This window comes from Chlamydotis macqueenii, chromosome 21 (assembly GCF_036417535.1).
Source record: "Chlamydotis macqueenii isolate bChlMac1 chromosome 21, bChlMac1.mat, whole genome shotgun sequence".
NCBI lineage: Eukaryota > Metazoa > Chordata > Aves > Otidiformes > Otididae > Chlamydotis > Chlamydotis macqueenii.
In genome coordinates this window covers 1,428,690-1,448,344 of record NC_141576.1, presented here as the reverse complement: position 1 = coordinate 1,448,344, position 19,655 = coordinate 1,428,690, and the positions used below count along the sequence as shown (strand labels likewise).

The window sequence follows — 19,655 nt, the reverse complement described above, 5'->3', positions numbered from 1 at the left end:
CGGGACAAGCGCAGACCCGGGAGTTGGGGAACGCGGTGCCTCCCCTGGGTGCTGCCGCCCTGGGAAGGAGCAGCCGACAGAGCCGGGGGCCGTGGGCAGCTCTGCCGAGGGTGCGCAGCGTGGCGAGCTGGTGGCAACGCTGGCTCCTTGGCAGACTCGCTCTTCGCAGCATCGGGGTGCACGCCCACGTCCTGCTCTGGGAAAGCCTCCGGCTCGTGAGCCCTGACCGGCCCAGCAGCTCCCGGCTTCGCTCCCTGGCACGCGTGGAGGCTCCTCCGGTGGATGCTCGCCTGCGCCGCCAGCACAGCCCGGAGAAGCGCTGGGCCCCGACAGGACTGTCCGGCCCTGCAGTTCCCAAACCCTGCTCCGGGAAGGCACAGGAACGTAGCCAAGTTAAGCCTCAGACAGATCGGTCCTGTCCCGTCACAGCATGAGAGCCTGCGCTGCACCCCGGGGCTCCCGGAGCATCTCCTGGGGTAAAGCGTGCGTCCGAGCATCTCTGTGGCAGAGCCCGCAGCACTGCCTGCCTGGCGGGGCCAAGATCTGTGCCGGTAGTAAGCGTTTGCGCGCTCTGGGCCGATGTTTTGTTCACGGTCGAGGCAATCTGAAGAGGTCGGCATCACGCTCCTCAGCACGAGGAGGGGACGGAGCATCTGGGGGAGCAGCAGCGAGCTGGTCTCCGAAATGTGGGCCAAGCACTGAGAAATGCAGATGTTACAGTGGGGATTTATTTGGGGGGTAGGGGGTCTCCCCTTCAGTTCCGCAGCCCTCCTGTCCGTTGCGTTGTTTCCTCGGAAGCAGGGTTTGTCCGCAGCTCCTGACGCCGCCCGAGCTCGCGCGGTCGCGTTCTCCGGGGCGGGGCTGCTGGTGCTCCCTGCGGCTCTGCAGAGCAGGGGCCACCGTCCTGGCCGGGGCCGGGGAGGCACAGCCCAGCCAGGGATTAAGGACGGTAAAAATACCATTTTTAAAATCATGAAATGATTTTTTTTTTTCTTTTAATATTTCCTACTTCGGTTTTCTTCCCCTTTTCTCTAGCCAGCGTCTCTGTTTGTTGTAGGATCTCCCAACTCCTCTAATTTAGCACTGATGACAAGTTTTAATTTTTCCACAGTTAAATAAGCAGCCAGCCTCACCCAGTCTCTCGTTATCTCCTAGCTTTCGTTCGATTGCACTCGAAGCGCGTTGCAGCTCGTGGCAGATGTCTCCGTTTTGGTTTGCTGTTGCAGAGAAAAGCCACCCCGTGCTGTGAGGGACGTTCCCGAGGGGCGCGTGCGCGCGTCGCGGAGGGCTCTGCCGTCGGAGCGCAGCTTGCTTCCCGGCGCTGGGTGCCCTGGAGCCGGCACCGCCAGCGCCGTGTGCTCGCGAGCCGCGGTCCCGGCGCGTAGAGCGCGGGGTGGCTGGCGTGTGGCCTGCGGTTGGTTTGGGAGCCGGGGAGCCGCTCGAGGCGGGGTGTAAAGCAAGGCTGTTTGTGTAGGAGCTATTTATTAAAAGTGTTTTCACGTCTCGTAGCCGTATTGCTGCAACGGCAAGGAGGAGAGGGGAGAAGGCCTGTGAATTTTTTGTGTAACAGATAAGGACAGCTGCTGGGTGAGGCTGCACCGAGAAGGGTTCTTGCTTCTCCTGAACGCGGCTTTGACCACAGAGAGATCTTGCTGCCTGAGCTGGTTAGGGGGAGAAAATAGGCCTGACGTACGCGCTTCCCCTCCTCCCGCCCGCTCGGAGCCCAGCAGCCAGTGCTGATGTGAATCCCCGTGGTTCTGCCGCGGGACGTGCTGAGCTGTGCCGGGTTCTGCCGCGGGATGTGCTGAGCTGTGCCGGGTTCTGCCGCGGGACGCGCTGAGCTGTGCCGGGTTCTGCCGTGGGACGTGCTGAGCTACGCTGGGTTCTGCCATGGGACGCGCTGAGCTACGCCGGGTTCTGTCGCGGGACGCGCTGAGCTACGCTGGGTTCTCCCGCGGGATGTGCTGAGCTACGCCGGGTTCTCCCGCGGGATGTGCTGAGCTACGCCGGGTTCTGCCATGGGACGCGCTGAGCTACGCTGGGTTCTGTCGCGGGACGTGCTGAGCTGTGCTGGGTTCTGCCATGGGACGCGCTGAGCTACGCTGGGTTCTGCCATGGGACGTGCTGAGCTACGCTGGGTTCTGTCGCGGGATGTGCTGAGCTACGCCGGGTTCTGCCATGGGACGCGCTGAGCTACGCTGGGTTCTGTCGCGGGACGTGCTGAGCTGTGCTGGGTTCTGCCATGGGACGCGCTGAGCTACGCTGGGTTCTGCCATGGGACGTGCTGAGCTACGTTGGGTTCTGTCGCGGGACGTGCTGAGCTACGTTGGGTTCTGTCGCGGGACGTGCTGAGCTGTGCCGGGTTCTGCCGCGGGACATGCCAGGCGCGGGCAGGTCGGCAGCGCCTGCCTTGCTGTTTGCATGCGGGGGTTCCGGCGGCGGGTGCCGCGCTCGGCAGTGGCAGCAGAAGGGAGTTGGGTGCGCAGGGCTCCCCGGGAGCCGGCGGGTGCCAGCAGCAAAGCCAAACCCAGCGGGTCAAACGGCGAAACGCCGGCCGCGTTCACGCAGCTGCGCTCGGGACGCAACACAAAGCTTGGTTTCTGTCTTGCTTGAAGCAGAGTAGTGGAAGCTTTCGGTTCCTCCCTCATCAGCACTTAGACTTCCACAGGCGTTCTTGGCAACGGCTGCTTTTTCCCTTCACGCGGAGCGTTTCGAAAAGCACTTGCACAACGAGGTGAACATGTGTAGACTCTTAAGCATCAAAGCACTGGATTGTGAGCCCCCTCCCCTCAGCCCATTTCAATCTACTGACTCTCGGTCGAGTTTTACGTGCTGTACTGTGTGTGTGTGTGTGGCGGGGGAAGGGGGAAAGCGTCATGGTGTAGGAGCCCGCCCGGCTCTGCCCGCCGGCGCTGGGCCGGGAGCGACGCCGTCCGGCCGCGCGGCTCCGTGCTGGTAACGTAAGGGCAAAACCCTCCGCTCCCAGGCGATGGTCAGTAGTGTTCTCACAAAGCCATGAAGCTTTTTCTCTGTAGTGTTGAGTGATACTGTGATTAAAATGTTATTGAATGATTCCGAGATTATTTTTCTCTTTCTTCTGTCGTTAATTCTTATTACCACTTTGGAAAAAAAGAATGAAAAAGAAAAAAAAGGCAGCTTTGATTTCCAAATGTGCAATTCACATGTGAACAAAGTAATTCTGAAAGTAATTCTCAATGTACTTTACATTCTCGTTGCTCTCTTCAAAGCGGGAGATGTTTTGCCCTGATGTCATTTCCAGCCTGCAGAAGATGTAATTTAAAACATATATATATTGTGCTTGCGAGAATCATAGATCCGCGCATCCTATGTCATTCCTTTTCCCATTGTTACAATACAGATATGATTTAGGGTTTGGTTTGTTTTGTTTTTTTTTTTCCTTTAGGACTGTATAGTGTTTTTTTTAAAATCAATTGTAAATGTCTGGTTTTCATATAATGTTTAAAAAACATTGAGAAAGAGGATGGTGCTTGTTCCATATCATTCTTGATTGTATATTGCTTCTGTTATGTTTATAAGTAAACTGTGCATGACTTGTGTTTAGCAGTCATTATTGTGTCTGTTTGTGAAATTTTTATTAAAAAGAAAAAAATTCCGTAGATGCACTTATTGTATATGTGATTAGATTCTGCGTCCGAGGCTAGAAGCCTTGAACTGCCAAGGAAGGAAAAAAAAAAAAAAAAGTGTTGGCAGTTATTAATTAAATATGAAATCGCTTTGTTTGGGAGCATAATGAAATAAAAGATATGAAGTGTAGAAAATAATTAAAAAAGCGATTTTACAAATTTCCTTTTGATGCTTGTGATAAAAGACAAATGTACTTGTGTAGAGAAATTCCTTTAAAATAATGAATAGACAAAGCTGATTTTGAGGTTAATGCTGTAGAATAGGAATGTATACCAAATGTAATCTTTCCAATGCTACGATGAATTTATACATGAGATTGATATGCAATAAACCTGTGTGCTTTTATAAGCAGTGGCCCTGTGAGCTTTTTTCCTTGGAAGAGTGGTAGAGAGACACGACAGATCTCACGGTGCCGGGCTGTTCGGACGGGTTGCCTTCTTTCTTTGCTGGAAGGTGAGTTGTAAAGGCGAGGCACGGCACGGACGAGCGAGGCCGAGAGCTGAGGGGAACGTACCAGAAATGGGAACTGACAGGGTGGCTGACAGGAAGAACGAGTCTGACAAAAAAAAAAAAAAAAAAGGAAAAATTGGATTTCAGCATCGTTATCGTCTGCAGAAATAACCGTTGTTATTCCTCCTCGTTGCAAGCGGCTCGCTCGGGCGCAGAAGGAAGCCATCCTCCACCTCTCCTCTGGTCACGCGTCCTCCCGAAAGCCGCGCCGGGCTCTGCGGCGGTGCCCGGGTTTCCCTGAGGAGGGGCGGCTGCGCGGCCGCGTCCTCGTCCGAGGGCTACGTGGGACGAGCGCCCGTGCAGCGCGGAACGCGCAGTGAGCGAAACGTTTCCTCGGGGAACAGCCTGGCAAAACCGCAACCAGCCCTCACCGCCCCTGCGGTAACCGTGTCTGATGTTTTGTGTGCTGGGTTTGTAAAACTTGAAAATGTTTTTTGTAATACTTCAAAAAATGAAATACCGGACACCCCTCCTTGCCCCGAGGTGCGGAAGGGCCAGGTTGTGCCGCTGAGCCGTGCCCGCGTCCTTCCGACGGGGGGGTTTGCACGGGGGAGGGTGGGAGCGGTCGGGGCTGGGGCAGAGGATTGGTGAGCTGTCTAAAAACGTCCAGGATATTTCCTTTCACAGCTGCGAGCTGAGAGCTAGCGAGCTATCCAGCGAGAGCGGTCGGATGTTTCGGCGGGGGCCCTGGGAGCCAAAATGACTTGAAAGCCGGGTCTTTGAGCTAACACCGCGCATTACGAAACCGATGAAAGGTCTCTGCTTCACAAAGCCATTCATCGCGACCAAGTGATGGTGTCCCACGTACAGCGTAATCGCCCTTCCCTGGAGCTCGCCGTGCGAGGGTTCGGTCTCGGCCGCACTCTTGAGTAGAAACCCTCTGCCTCTGCGTGGTGGCTGGCAGCCTTTCTCCTTATTAGCCCCGGAGGGAAAAGGCAAAAATCTGTCGGGTAAGAAAGCTCTGATAATAGAGCGATTGTCAGGCAGGCCTGGGAGAGATGAGAACAGAGTCTTTTAACAGAATATTGCTGACAAGTGGGCTTTGTCAGCCAGACAGCACTTGAGATTCACCATAAACCAGTGAGAAAAAGGCTCCTCTTTTTTTTTTTTTTTTTTTTTTTTTGAGGGAGGAAAATCAGAGCAGGGGGCAAAAGAAGGTCAAGGAAGAGTCTGTTCCCAGTAAATACAGAGCACCGTCAGCCTGGCCTTACTGGGCGGCTGTCGAGTCCTGGCCCTGGGAGCCCCTTTTCCCCGTGCCTCGCGGCTGAGGGCCGGGGGTGCCAAAGCCCCCGAAACGGAGGTTTTGTGGGGGTGGAGGAGCTTCAGCCGCAACGGCGAGCCTTGGCCGTGCCCTTCGTGAGCAATGGTCGCCGGTCCGCCCGAAACAACCCGGTGTCTGCTGGGGACGGGGTGACCCCGTAACCCCCAGTGACCCTGGGGAGGAGACTTTGGGGACTGGGGGGTTCTGGGGGTCCCGGGGCTGCGGGGGAGCTGCTGTGCGCGCACCCGCGGCGATGCCAAGGAGCGGCAAACCCCAGGTTTTGCGGCAGTTTGGCGAATTCTTCGTTCCTGCCCGGTCCCGGGCCCCGGGGTGGGCGCAGAGGGGTGAGCGCGCCTCAGCTCGCCCGGAGCAACCGGCTGCGCGCACCCGGCGCATCCGGATCCCGGGGCCCCCGACCGGCCCCTCCCCGGGGCGGCCCCGCCCCGCCCCGCCCCGCAGCCGCGCTGCGCTCCGGGGCCGCGGGTAGGTGCGGGGCTGCGGGTGGGACCGGGGCTCCGGAGCCAGCGGCTGCCGGGCGGGGACCCCCGAGCCGGGCCCGGCTCCTCCGCCTGCGCCCCCCGCCCCGACCCCCGGCGCTGCGCTCCCCCGGAGGAGGCGGGGGCCGCCGGGGGCTCCGTCCCCTCGCCGGCCCGGCCACAGCGGCCTCGGCGGGGCCTTTGTGCGGGCAGGGGCGGGGGCACGGGCAGCGGGGGGGGGGGGTGTCTGTGTGCGGTGTCCCGGGGGCTCAGCCCCGCCGCGCTGCCGTCCCCGCAAACTCCCGGGACGCGGGGCGTTCCGGCACCGGACACCCGGGGGTGCTGGAGCACCCAGCGCCTCCGAAATGGGGTGTGCCCGTCTCTGGTTATCGGCACCAGCTCTTGGGGTGCGCTTGGTCCTCGGCCGAGACGGGGGTGAGAGGAGGATGAGGTGCGTGGCTCATCTGCGGGGCGTTTGGCAGACCTCTGCCCAAGCGGCGCCCGTCCCGCATCCAGGACGGGAGACCAAGCTGCATCCTGATCCAGCGAGCCGTTGTCGCTGGGCCTGGTTTGTCCTGCTGCGGTCGCTGGGGCAGGGAGACGCGTTCAAGCCTTGGTTTCTGTTTCCTGGTCTTTGAAAAGGAGCAGCTGGGAGATGATGATGACGATGAGATCTCAGCTTAGAGGAATTAAACCATAGTTTTTCCTCAAATTATATAACGTGGTAGGCAGCGGGTGTAAAGCGCTGTCAGGTGCGTGTTCCGTAGGAGCGAGGTACGGCGTGGCGCGGGAGGAGACGGGTTGCTTCACCCCGAATGAGGAGCTTTAGGGACTTCAGGTGATTCTGTGTGCGGTGCGGAGCGGCTCCTCGGGGTGGTTTGGGGCAGGTACAGGCTTTGAGGACGGGACTGGCAGCAAGGCACCCGTCGGGGTTTTCCCAGCAGGTCGGCCTGGGGGAGGCTGGAGGGGCAGGAGGCTGGCGGCACCCCGGCTCCTTGGAGGGGATGGGGGGGACGCGGGGCTTGGCGCTGCTCCGGGCCTGCCCTGGCTGCTCGCTCAGGTGCCTGCACCGCTCTGCCTGAAGCCAGCCGTGGGCTTCGGCAGCCCCCAGCCCGGCTCCTGCACAGTGGGCAGCCCCGAGAGGGATGCGCAGCAGCGAGAGCATCACAAGTGCGTCTGTACGGGCTCTATCTGCGTACGGCGCCCGGGGAAAGCAGCGGCTGGGTCCTGCGCTGCCCTGAGGTTCCCTGTGGTCTGCTGGCCGTGGCCAAGCGTCAGTGCCCTCTGCCTCACTGGGAAAAGTCGTTCCATCTGCTGTTCATCTGTCTTATGCAGCTTTCTGGTTCCCAGTGCCGCCGCCATGTCCCGGAGCGCCCCTGGTAGCCCTGTGGGTGACCAGACCTTTCTCCTGGAGTACCGATGCCACCCCATGCGGCCAGAGCCCCCCAGCCCGACCTTCCCTCCCGGGAAGCGCAGCTCCACCACGGCGCCCGACACCACCTCGCTCCCAGCCACGGGCTCTCCCCCCTCGGCCGAGCCCCACCGCGTCGTCCTCAGCACGGACAGCCCGGCCGCCCTGAAGGTGGGAACCCAGCAGATGATCCCCAAAAGCTTGGCTGTCTCCACCAAGACCAAGAACAACCCCTGCCGGCACCAGAGCTTCGGGGCAGCTGGGTCGAGCCGGGAGCCCCTGGGCCCCAACCCGAAGCGGGCGTCTGTCCCCGACCTCTCTGTGGAGGAGGAGGTGGAGGACGACAGTGGGGGGACGCTGAAGCGCAACCTGAGGAACATGTCCTACCGCGCGGCCATGAAGGGCCTGGGCGCAGAGCTGGAGCCGGCGAGCACCGTCCCCTCACTGAAACCCGTGTCGGAGGAGGGCAGCCGCAGCCGCAGCCCCGGCAGGAGCAAGGTGGGTTTTGCGCTGGTTGCTGTGGGGTGGGGGGGGTCGAGCCCCCGCTTTCCTGCCGATGGGCTGCTGCCGGGGGGCCTGCAGAGCCTTTTCCCTGCAGCTGCCGTCAGTTACGGAGCTGCGCGAGCCCAGCACGGAGCTGGCGGGGCTGACGTGACGCTGTGCCTTGGGAGGCCTGTGTGTCACCCGCAGGTGCTGCGGGCCCCGCGGAGCCCCGAAACGGCTCATGTGGCTTTCGTGGGGAGTGCGGCTGCGGGGCGCCCGCTCCTCGGCGGGCGGCTGGGGCGTGTTTCAGGGCGGGGTGGGCCGGGTGCGCGGCTCCGAGGTGGCGGCTGGGTGTGCACAGACGTGGGTGAAGCCGGTCTGGGGAAAAGGAGACTCCGGTGCAAAGTCCGGGAGTGAGGCAGACAGACGGGCAAGGCAGCTGCAGAACGGTTTAGATCGTGACCCCGATAACGCAAGGTGAGAGCTGAGTCACTTCTGCAAGGCAAACAAGGGCTCAGGCAAAAAACCGGGCTGGAAGAACAGGGTGGTGGTTGCTGCCTGGCCGTGCAGGGAGCTTCTCCCCTTTCCTGAAGGAGCTGAACGCTTCCCAGAGCCACAGAAACACTGCAGCGCGTTCTCCTCCTCTTCCTCTTGCAGAGAACCTTTGGGCGCAGGCGGGTGCAGAAGCGTGGCGGCTCGTTCAAGGACCGTGAGTGCTGCCTGCCGTCTTCCCGCGAGCGCCAGCTCCCGTTGCCTCGCCGGGAACCGAGCCGCTCCTCAGCCGCGCGCATCCCTGGGTCCCTTTGCCGCCTGCGCTGCCGCTTGGCCCCGGGGCAGCGGCTTTTCGTTCCATTTCCCACTCCCCGGGGCATGACGGTGCTCCCGTTGCTGCCGTGCTGGAGGCTGGAGCCCTCCCGGCTTTCCTTGCGCTGGGCAAAGGCGGGAGAGCGGCGCACTGGCTGCGGGAAGGCGTCGGGAGCGGGAGCTGCTGGTTCATTGGTGCTGGGCGAAGCGTGGGCTCGGCGCTGGCCCTGGCTCGCCACGCTTGTGGCCGAGGCGGCGGTGGGAAGGGAAGTCGTGGGCCGCGGCGGGGAGAGGCTTCGCTGACCCCGCGCCCCTTCCTCTGCAGAGCCCCAGCTCTACCAGGAAATCCGTGAGAGAGGGCTGAACTCCATCAGCCATGAGTCAGACGAGGATTTGCTGGAGGAATCCATCCCAGAGGAGCCATCCCCTCCGGATGCCGCTATCGTGGTGCGGAGCTACCGCCCGGCGCAGGTGACCTGGAGCCAGCTCCCGGAGGTAGGGGCAGCAGCCCAGCCTGCGGAGCCCGAATAGCCCCGCTCGCCCTTGCCGCTGCTCGCGGTGTGTTGGCTGACCGCCGCAGGCTGTGGAGCCGCGAGAGATGCCGTGGCGGTGGGAGATGCTGCCGCGGGGCAGCCAGCGGGGTGTGCGGGGCCGGGCAGGGCCCGAGACCTCACTGGAGGGCGTACGAGGAGCGCTGGTGGGCGGTGAGGGCGTCTGCTCAGCCTGGCCTCTCGCCCGCAGGTGCTGGAAGCGGGCATCCTGCAGAAGATACCGGCCGAGGAGCGCAAGCGGCAGGAGGTGAGAGGGGCCTTGGACGTGGCCGGGAGCGCAGCATCGCAGCCCTCGCGCACAGGGGTGGGCTCGGAGCAGGAGGGCTCGGCCTTGGGCTCGGCAGCTGCGTACAGGGTTTTTGGCGCTGCTGCCGCCAGCAGCGCTGGGACCAGGCAGCGTTGGCAGGGCTCCACACATCGTGGCTGGGACGCAGGCAGCTCCTTCAGGTGCTGGTGGGACGTAGCCACTGGGACGCAAAACGTCTTAGTTCTGCGGCTTGTCAATGAGTAAAAGTGCTAAAACACGCTGAGGTTATTGGTGTAGGCCAGGCGATGCACGAGGCGATGCAGGGAACGCTGTGCTGCTGGAGCAAAGTCTTTTCCAGTGGCTTCGTGCCACCTGCACGTAAATAAGATTTGGTGAGTTTTCACTCCCGGCCTCGGTCAGTCAGCTCGTGCTGTTAGCCCTGCCCTGCCCCGCTGTTTTCAGGCCATGTTTGAGATCATCACCTCCGAGTACTCCTACATGCACAGCCTGGGTGTCCTGGTGTGCCACTTCATGAGGTCGGAGGCGCTGAAGGAGACCATGACGCAGACGGAGCACCACCACCTCTTCTCCAACGTCGGCGACATCCTGACCGTCAGCACCAGGCAAGTGGGGGCCGGCGGCGCGGGTTGGGGACGCGGCAGGCCTGGAGGAGGGACTCCGGAGCTCCGAGTATTTGCGGTGTAAAACCAACCGGCCCTTGGATCGCTGGAGGTACTGAGACGTCCCAGCTGTTGCCCTTCTTCCCAGTGCCTCGTGTCGCGGCACGCTCCCCGCAGAGGCTTCCTGCTGTTGCAGGCTCGAGACCCCAGCGTCAGGGTCCGTTACCCTGACACCCGCTTTTTTAACGGGTTATAGCAGTGGTGCTCAGTTGCACAGCTGCAGTCAGGCACCAAAAACTGGCTGAGCCCCCATCCCTGTGCCTGGATGCTCCTGTTTGCCTGGAAATTCCTGCTCGGGTGTCCCTGGGCTGGTGGGACGGGCAGGAGGAGCCGGTACTGCTGCAGCTCAGCCGCGCAGCTGCAGCCTGGCTTTTGCCGAAAGCGTGGCACGGGGCAGCCGAGGCGCTGCAGCGAGCGGCTGGGGGATCGCTCGGGTGCCAAAATTGAAACCGCGCCTTCCAGGAGCCAGTGTGAGCGTGGCCTCTGCTCCCTGGGAGCTGGAGAGCAAACGCCCTTGGGAGCTGATGCTCGGGGTGGCCGGCGAGCCGCGGGAAAGCGTGGCAGGAGAGCGCAGGCGGGGCTGCGGCAGGCCTGGGAACCGCTGCGCGGGCGCGTGGCTTCCCACAGCTGGGCGGGAATGAACCTTCCTGGAGAACTAGGGCAGAGGAGGGACCTCGTGCGGGAATGGAGGAAGCACGTGTGGGAGACGTGGGCGTCTCAGCTGCGTGGAGCTGGCCCCGCGTCGAAGGGATCCAGAGCCTCGTCTCCTTTGGGAAAACTGGGGAAAAGTTGCAGTGGGAACGCTGTTAAACATTTATGGGTTTGGTTTGTCCAAGTCACGTAGCGAGGGGATTTGAAATCCTCTCTCTAGCTTCTTTGAAGAGCTAGAGAAGCGACACCAGGAGCACCTCCTGATTCCTGACATCAGCGACATAGTGGAAGAACACGCCTCCAACCGCTTCAGCCCGTACGTCAGCTACTGCTCCAACGAGGTCTACCAGCAGAGGACACTTCAGAAGCTGCTGTGAGTGCTGCCGTGCGCTCAGGCCTCGGCGCGCGGGAGATGCCTACGCGGGCTCCCCGGGCTGCGGGGATGCTCGCGGGGCGGTGGTGGTGTCCTCGTCCCTGGGGAAGGCTGTCTCCTGAGCAGAGCTCAGCTCCAGGACCTCAGTGTGCCTGTGTCGGGTGATTCGGATGGGATTTGTGTTGTGCTGTGAGAAGGGTGAAGGATGGGGATGGGTTGGGGTGATGCCACCACGTCCTGAAGTCAGATGGGTCTTGCCAAGGCCAGTAACATGTACGGGGTGTGTGAGGGACGCCGTGTTCATCATACTGGTGGTACAGGTTGAGTTTGTGTCTGGTGCGGGCTCAGCTGCAGCTTTGCCTGCCTTTTGGTGGCCTCAGCACCTCCAGGTGCTTTTCCTGCTAACGGACCGGCCCGCTTTCCGCCCCAGCTGTGCCAGAGGCAGTGCCGCCGCTGCGCTGCGCGGAAAGCTGCTGGCAAGTCTTGATAACTGAAGAACGGCGCTAACGGAGCTCTCTTGTCCTGTTCCAGAACCACAAACCCCTTGTTTAAGGAGACCCTGAAACAAATTGAACGGAAACCCGAATGTGGAGGCCTGCCGATGATATCGTTTCTCATCCTCCCTATGCAGAGAGTAACGCGGCTGCCTCTGCTCTTAGATGTGAGTAAGGCACGCGGCGGCGTTGCTTGGCGCCTCTGAAGTGCTGTTCCCTTCTCTGCTTCATTGAAATCCAGGACTTCTGGACCTTTGAACAGGAAAACTACTGGATGTGGGGTTTCTGGTAACGGCTCCCGGTCTGTAAGGGGCTGGGAGTGAGGGTCAGGGGGACGCGCGGGGCGATGGTGATGCTGGGGCACGTATCCGATGTGAAAGCCCCAGCAGAAACCCGATTCCCAGCGCTGTTAAACCTTGCTTTGAGCGCTGTCCCGCTGCCGGGCTGGCCATCGGGAACGGCTCGAGCGCGTGTCACACCCTGAAGTCCCAGGGAAGCGGTGGATGCACGGTTCTCTGTCTTGTTATGTCTCTAAAGTGCCATATCTTGGAATTCTAGACCGTCTGTCAGAAAACCAAGGCGTGCACCGCAGCGTACGACGCTGCCAGCAGAGCTCTGAAGGCCATCAGCAAGGTGAGGCCGGCGGCCAGCTCTCCGCCTTTCCTCCTCCGGCGCCGGCCCCGCGCTCTGCCCCCAGCCTGCCGACCTGGCCTCTGGTTTTCCTCCCTGCGTCGGTTCACGGGAGGTTTCTCTGCTCCAAATGGATGCACACATCTTCTCCCTTGCTCACCTTTTTCACCTGATCTTGGTTTTTTTCCTTTTTCTTGTCATCTGTTCTTCTTTCCTCTTTGGCCCATCTTTCTTCCTTCCCGTCGGTGTTTCTCCTCCTCAGGGGAGCGGGGCGGCCGCCCGACCCTTCGCCGGCAGCGCCCGTGCTGGCACGGGGCAGGTGGGATCGGCGTCCCCCCGTTCTCCTCGTGGTGTTTTTTCCCTTTCCCAGCTGGTGAAGAGCTGCAACGAGGGCGCTCGCGCGATGGAGCGGACGGAGCAGATGTACACCCTGCAGAAACAGCTGGAGTTTGGAAAGAAGAAGGTGAGGGGTTGTGGAAATGAAGGGAAAAAAAAATTCTCTGCGGCTTTGTAAGCGCTGCGGGCAGCTTCCCAACGGGCTGTGTGCGGCCTCGAGCCGTGCCCCACTGCTGCGGTTCGGGGGGCTGCGTCTCGGGCTGCACGGCTGCTCCGCTCCCCCTGGAAAATCTCCTGGAATTTTAAAGACGTTTCAAAGCCTGTGATGTGTCCATCCCGGCCGGCCCCAGGGGCCGCTTCTTCACCTGATTTTTTTTTTTTGCCTGCTGCTTGTGAGACAGGTGGTAGGTCAGACTTTCTCCGTCTCTTTTTCAGCCTTTCCCGCTGATCTCCGCTTCCCGCTGGCTGCTGAAGCGGGGAGAGCTGTACCTGCTGCTGTCGGAGGAGGCGGGCATCTTCCGCCGAGGCGCCGGCAGGCTCTGCTACCTCTTCGTGTTCAACGATGTCCTGATCATAACCAAGAAGAAGAGGTGAGGCTGCCTGGTCCCCTTCCTTCCCCTGGAAAAGGACGAGGGGGTTAAAATCCATTTCCCAAGCAGCACGTAGCCTAAGAAATTCCCAAGGTGTCCCTGTTTTGCCCTTCAGCGACGCATCCCCTGTTAGCCAGAAGGGCAGCTCCACAGCCCTCGGCCCCGCGTCTGTTCGTGTGCGGCCGGTGAGCCCCCAGAGCCGTGTCCCACCCCGGGCACCAGCTCCTGTCCTCACCGCCACGGTGGCCCTGGCGATGCCCCCTGAACTTCACCCGCCGGGGCTCTGAGCCGGCACCGGGAGGCCGCTCGGTCGCCGCCGGCCGCACCCGCTGAGGCGCCGCTGCCGTCTTTGCCGCAGCGAGGAGAGCTACACCGTGATGAACTACGCCACGCTGGACCAGATCACGGTGGAGAAGATGGAGAACGCCGACCCGCCTTCCCCTCCTCCCGGCAAGCCCGGGAGTGGCGGCACGGCCCGCGGGGCGGCCGGCGGGCACCTGCTGCGGGTGGTGATGGAGAAGGACAGCGAGGGCCGACGGGAGGAGATCGTGCTGTCAGCAGAGACGCTGTGAGTGCCTGCTTGTGAAGTATTTACGTTGAATGCTCCGAGCGTGATGTTTGCTCCGTCTGACTTCCCTTGCAAGCCTTCGTCTTTCCTGCTGGGAATTTCCCAGCCCCTGCGGGCGACACAGATGCCGCCCCTAAGGCTTTCTCCGTAACACGGGTTTTCCCTCTGCCAGGAGCGACCGGGCGCGGTGGATTGCTGCGCTGATGCACCGAGAGAAGGAGAAGCCTGACACCACTCCTAAAGGAGGTACTGGCGTGCGGGGAGCGTTTGCGGGCGCGTTCTCGCCAGAGAAGGGGCTGAGGGCGCGTGTCAGTGGAGAGGAGCCGTCAGGGTACCGCGCCTTGCTTGTTAGGAGTTGCCTCCCGTTAAGTTATCGTGCACAATAACCCTTAAATACATTTCCTGGAGGCCCAGTGAAATTCCAGGAATTCCTCAAGCCGTCGATAAGATTTGGTTTCCCCATCCCGTGTGCGTGGAGGGGGCAGCAGGAGGGGCGCGGCCGAGCAGGGGTGCCGGCCGCGTGTGCCAGGCTGCGTTTCCCGGCCGTGCCCTCTCACGGGGTCCCTGCTGTCCCCTGCAGAGCTGAGCCAGGTGGAGATAACCCGCGCCTACCTGGCTAAGGAGGCGGACGAGATGTCCCTGCAGCAGGCTGACGTCGTCCTGGTGCTGGGTGCAGAGGACGGTGAGTGTCCGCGAGCGGGGAGCAGAGCTGCGCTGGGGGGAACAGCTTCAGTGATCCCAGTGAACTGAGATTTTAGGAATTTTCAGAGCCACTGGCGGGGTCCGTCTCGCTGGCTGGTGGGTTGGTGGAGGTGGCCTGGCCGCGGGCGGCTGCTGCGGCAGCACCGGTGATGCCGTGCGCAGGCTGTGGCGGGCAGCCAGCGGCAGAGACCTCGCAAGGGAGAGCAACCACCCCAGAACAGGCACCAAAAACCCTCCTCCGCTGCGACGCTTTCCCTGGACGCCTCCGGCTCCTCCATGGGAAGGGGAGCGGTGCAGCCCCCTCGTCCCACGCGCGTCCCTCCTTGCGTGACCGGCTCTGCTCCTCTCCTAGGCTGGTGCTGGGGCGAGCGGCTGAGGGACGGCGAGAGGGGCTGGTTTCCCCAGGCCTGCGCCCGGCAGATCACCAGCCGCGCGGCGGTGGAGTGCAACGTGCGCCGGATGGAGCGGCTGCGGATAGAGACCGACGTGTAGGCTCACGGCCGAGGAGGGGTGCTCTGTTGTGACTCGTTTCGGGGGTCTCCAGACCTCTGCGGACTGCGCCCGTAGCGAGAAGGGAGCGGGAGATCCTCTCGTCTTGAATTTCGTGTCTCGAGCGGTCACAGGCGGCAGATCTTATCGTTCAGGACCGGTCTTTGTGGCGGCCGTGACAGCAGCAAATGAATGTGAGACCTGGTGTCCGAGTGCTCCCAGCCAGCGCCGGCACGGGCTTCGAGAGGCAGCCGGGGCGCTGGCTTACGCTGAAACGGCTGCGGCCGCGTCCCGGACCCGTGGCGCGGCTCGTGCCGCCATCTCGCTCCCTGCTGCCGTCTGGGCCGATGCCTGGTGGCTGGAGGACCTGGGGCATGGGGAGCGCACACCTGAATCAAGAATTTTTAGGAATTTAAATCTATATGCTAGGCTTGTTCCTTGACCCAATTCTTCCCTCTTTTTTCCCTTCACAATTATTCCTGGTTCTTTTGAAGGCGGCCGTGCCCTCGGCTGGGTGAGGTGATGGCTTCCAGCCCGTTGCCGCACTGGCAGGCGCCGCAGGCTGGTGCAGGCGGAGTTCCCCCGGCATCGGCCCTCGGGCTGGAAAGGGGATGCTGCAGCCGGAGGGAAGTGATGTGCCGGGGCACGGAGAGCAGCAATGCTGCGGCTCCCGGCTGCCTTCCCCATCCCGAGGTGGGCAGGTGGGGGTGCCTGGGCAGAAGGTGGGGGTCAGCAGCGATTTCTGGCTTTGGATTGACCGGGGCAGCATTTTGTCCTGCGTCTGTTGTGACTGAACTGCTAACGGATTAATTGGATTAGCAATAAATTCCCGGCTCCCAGCGGAAGGCCTGTTCTCCGTGCCCAAAGCAGAACCGCACGCGGCGTCGGCAGCGCGGGCGTGTCCCAGGTTTAAGCCGGCAGAGCTGAGCGGCGTCCCCCAGCGCAACCGCTCCGTGCCGGATGGGCGCTGCGGAGCCAGGCTTCCCCATCGCGAGCCCTAAAGTAAAGCTTCCTTCTGACGGCAGCGTCTTCCTGGCCGCTGCTCGTCCTCGGCGTGCGCACATCTTGGGACCGGCCGGCTAAAAACCCGCTGTGGGGTGCGGCGCATTTCAAGTGTAATTCACTGAGAGACACCAGATAAATAGAAATTGAGTGAGGCTCTCTGTTTATTTCTGTTAATGGGGGAGGGATTAAAACTTTTCATCAGTGCTAAATGAGAGGAGATGGGATCCGAAACGAGAGACACTAGCTACGTGAAAAGAGGAAGGAAACAACCCATTAGGAAAAAAATCATGATATAAAAAAATAGAGGTAAGGAGTGGCTGTGGTCGCGTGCTCAGACGCACGGTTTACTCCACACAGATGCTCCGGGAGTGTGGCGCAGGCTGTCCTGCTGTGACAGGACGGGACCGTGCTGTAACGGGACAGGAGCGAGCTGTCCCGATGCTCACGGCTGCGCGAGGTTCCGTGCTCTCCTGGGGCCACCGGGGCACCTCGCTCACCGGACACGCGGCGCGGTGGCATCGCTCGCCGGCCCCGCGGCTGCAGCGGTCAGCGAAAGGCAAAGGTACCAAAAGGTGTGATTGTCGGGAGAACCGGCAGCGACGGGCAGGGCTGGTCGGGGTCATTTGGCACACGGACAAAACCTCCCTCCTCCCTGGTCACCACTCACACAACGCACGACTGTAACGACGCCGTTTTGGTCCTTCACTACACGCTTATATTAACATTATTTCTTCACAATCATGATAGCTAATGCAAAAAATACTGTTAAGGAAGAAATAAAATAAGAAAAGAATTAGCAAAAAATTACAAGTTATATACAGATTAAAATAAATTCCATCAGGAAAAGAAACAATCCTTTTATTATTTTCAGTTGGCCCCTGTGGGAATAATTTAACGGCCGAGCACCGGGGCAGGGCTGCGCTGCAGTGGCAGCAGAGGCAGATGCGGCGGGACGGGACCGTCCCGTCTCCTTCTTCCAGCCTGGTTTCTCTTGACCTTGTCAGCTCCCGGGCTGCGCCCACCCCAGAGCTTTGTGCAAAGAGAGGAGGGTCCTGGCCCGGGTGGGCTGCAGGCCGGGGGCTCTTGTGGTCCCCGGGCTTTGCCATGACTCCACACTCGCCCGAGCCGGGAGCCGACCGCGGCTGTGGAGCTCCTGGCTGCTCCTCCTGCCTCCGTCCCCTTCCCAGCTCCGGGCTTCAACCGCGGTGGGAAAATAACGCCGTGAGGTCGTGCTTCTGCAGGCAGCGTGGTCTCAGCAGAGCCGGGCACGTTCAGCTGTCCGCTCTGACAACGCTCTCGTACAGCTTCCCATAAATATCGTTACATGAATGCCTACTTTTGAGCATAATTTCAGCCCCCGCCCAAGCCCGGCACCCAAAAGATGAAGGCCAGCGATTCGCCACACGCTATCAGAGTTCGCTGGCCAGGAGCATCACTGCTCAAAGGTTCCTGCCGGTGTCCGGCCGAGGATCTACGCTGGTGTCCAGCCGAGGATCTGCGCCGGTGTCGGCATGCCGGGCTGTGCTGAACAGGTTACGCTTGGAGCTTCGGCCTCACTCAGACATCTCCGAAAGCAGCAGCTTAGTCTGTCACAAAAAACGATAACCGCTCACATGGCTTGTGAAGAAGTTCGTTAAATAGTTCGTTGGCTTCTTCAGGTGGCTGTTTGGTGGCACCGGTGGCGGCAGGACCTACTGCTGGGCTGGCCGGAGCCCACCCGGCGGCCGAGGTGAGCCGGTGGGTGCCGGGGGCTGCGCGGCTGGAAGGGAAGCCGGGACAGGTCAGCCCTCACGGCGCGCGCCGTGTCGCGGAGATGCTACGGCGCCGTGATGCGATGCGCCGCGGGCCGCTCGTCGGGGTCCGTTACTGACCTGGGCCCAGGGAGGGGGGCTCGGCCGGGGGCAGCCGAGGCGTCGCACCTGCAAGGCAAGGCAGACCGTCGGCCAGCCGGCCCCGCGGGGCGCTCACTCTGCGCCAACGGGTTCTGCCGTGCTTTGGCCAGAAATACGGCGGGTGGTTTCCCACCGTGGGATGGTTTTGTTCCAGAGTGCCCAGAAAAGAGGGGGCTCGGCGTCCTGGCTTTACCCACGGGCACGTCTGGGGTTCGGCTGCTCACCGGCTTTATTCCCACAGCACTGTCGGCGTGCAGCCTGCTTTTTCCCTCGTGATTATATCGTACCAAACGAGGGCTTCGGGAAGAGGCAGGTGCCACCCTCTGTTACTGGTTCCAGTTGGCACTGCTGCTACCAAAACCAACCCGCCATGGCGCGAGCCACGCCCCGAGCACGGGTACCACAGCATCCCCCCGGCAGCTGCGGCTTTTTCCGGCTCCCCCCGCCGCGGGCATCCAGCGGTGCTCACCTGCGCCTGCGCCTTACCTTCCCGGCACGTCGGTCCCGCGTACCCACGCAGGCAGAGGCACCGGCCGGTCCCAGCGTCGCAGGAGGCGCTGCCGGGGCCACACTGGCAGGGCAGGCCGCAGCCCGGGCCGTAGGTGTTCGGCCGGCAGTCTGGTGCGGGGACAGAGAGGGGCTCAGCCTGCTCCTGCGGCTCAGCGCCGGCATCTCTGCCACGCGGCGAGCGGAGCTTTTTCCCCTCAGCACCCCCAGCCCAGCCTGCTGTTGAGCTGGGTGATACGGGACATCAGAGCATCCCAAGGCCAACAAGGTCTCAGCCTCAGCCTTGTGATGCTGGTGAGCTAAACAGAAGGGCTGGGGGTGCGCACGCATCCAGGTCTGACTACCGGGAGAGGATGAAGAGGTGACTGCCCTGCTCAGGTGCCCTCTTTGAGGGAACACAGAAGAAAAAAAAGAAAAGAAATCTCCCTTCCATGAGAATTCAGCTCCAACAAGACCAGTTTGGGAGTGGGCTTCTCGCCTGCTGTCAACCCCCCTCTTGCACTGTCCCCTTTCGCCTCCCCGGGCCGTGGCTCTACCCACCTGACCCACACGTGGGGCCGGTTTTCCCGGGGGGACACAGGCAGCGCCCCGAGGCGGGATCGCAGGGCGCGTCGCCGAGGCAGTCGCAGAGCCGCTGGCAGCCCTCGCCGTACGTCCCTTCCTTGCAGCCTGCGTTGGAGAGGCGAGATGCGGCACACGCGCTACGGGACAGCCCTTGGGATCGCGCCGCTTTGCAGGGCAGCCGGGGAGGACGGGGTACCTGTCTGGCAGCGCTCGCCACCCAGCCCGGCGGGACACCGGCAGCGGCCGGTGGCTGGGTCGCAGCCTGCTCCGTGCTCGCAGTCGCAGCGCTGCCGGCAGCCGGCTCCGTGGAAGCCGGGGGGACAACCTGGGATGGGTGGGATGGAGCGCTCATACAGACGGCTGGGTTTGAGCGCAGGCTGAGCCGCGGCTGCCGCTGCAGCAAAGCCTCCAGCAGCCCACCAGAGAGAAGCAGCGAGCCTCTTTCTCCCAAATTAACGCAATTCTTGGCAGAGCAGCATCTCAGCTCCGGAGCGTTTGCTCGGCCGCTGCTAAGCCACGCAGCGGCGTTGTGCGTGCCCAGCTGCCTCGGAACGGCACATCTGGATCCAGCCGTCCCATGCAGAGAACAGAAATCCCGCTTCTGCTGCCCGGAAAGGGCTCGCTGTGTGCACCGGTGTGGGAGGGAGAGCCCACGGGTGCACACAGCCACGCGTGCGACTGCGGTGGGTCACACCTTCGCCCCATGGTCCCGCTCTCCGGGTCAGCTGTAGGAAACACCACCCCTTTCCCTGTGGAGCCGGAGGC

At 61.8% G+C, this 19,655-nt stretch overlaps 2 protein-coding genes across 9 annotated transcripts in view; one reads left to right on the top strand and one right to left on the bottom strand.

Moving 5' to 3' along the window:
- The first annotated feature begins 5,896 nt into the window (after positions 1–5,896).
- On the top strand, positions 5,897–15,514 carry ARHGEF16 (Rho guanine nucleotide exchange factor 16). Of its 5 annotated transcripts, none has more exons than XM_086764677.1 (15): positions 5,903–5,920; positions 7,264–7,822; positions 8,465–8,516; positions 8,937–9,106; positions 9,353–9,409; positions 9,872–10,032; positions 10,961–11,113; positions 11,645–11,774; positions 12,166–12,240; positions 12,608–12,700; positions 13,009–13,163; positions 13,522–13,731; positions 13,904–13,977; positions 14,312–14,413; positions 14,786–15,514. In XM_086764677.1, exons 2-15 carry the CDS (start codon positions 7,274–7,276, stop codon positions 14,923–14,925), a joined length of 2,121 nt encoding a protein of 706 aa, XP_086620803.1. In that variant the 5' UTR covers positions 5,903–5,920; positions 7,264–7,273; the 3' UTR covers positions 14,926–15,514. The 5 variants fall into 5 exon arrangements, with proteins under 5 accessions (XP_086620805.1, XP_086620803.1, XP_086620804.1 ...); XM_086764678.1 differs by lacking the exon at positions 5,903–5,920 and adding an exon at positions 6,239–6,665; XM_086764676.1 differs by lacking the exon at positions 5,903–5,920 and adding an exon at positions 6,239–6,751.
- Positions 15,515–16,072: 558 nt separating this feature from the next.
- MEGF6 (multiple EGF like domains 6) overlaps positions 16,073–19,655 on the bottom strand; it is a 78,537-nt gene continuing 74,954 nt past the window's right edge. For 2 of the 4 annotated variants that reach the window (XM_086764672.1, XM_086764675.1), the window contains 5 exons: positions 19,087–19,215; positions 18,867–18,995; positions 18,306–18,437; positions 17,799–17,846; positions 16,073–17,686 (listed from right to left, as the gene is read on the bottom strand). In XM_086764672.1, the coding sequence (XP_086620798.1) occupies positions 17,619–17,686; positions 17,799–17,846; positions 18,306–18,437; positions 18,867–18,995; positions 19,087–19,215 (506 nt within the window). In that variant the 3' untranslated portion in view covers positions 16,073–17,618. The remainder of the gene's footprint in view (positions 17,687–17,798; positions 17,847–18,305; positions 18,438–18,866; positions 18,996–19,086; positions 19,216–19,655) is intronic. The other 2 variants (XM_086764673.1, XM_086764674.1) reach the window with 2 other exon arrangements.

Bases quoted from the DNA above. Each gene is read 5' to 3' on its own strand.
- ARHGEF16 (XM_086764676.1), top strand. From the start codon at position 6,729: ATGAGGAGCTTTAGGGACTTCAG. The intron at 6,752-7,263 runs GTGATTCTGTGT...TCTGGTTCCCAG, and splicing joins AGGAGCTTTAGGGACTTCAG to TGCCGCCGCCATGTCCCGGA. The intron at 9,107-9,352 runs GTAGGGGCAGCA...TCTCGCCCGCAG, and splicing joins CCTGGAGCCAGCTCCCGGAG to GTGCTGGAAGCGGGCATCCT.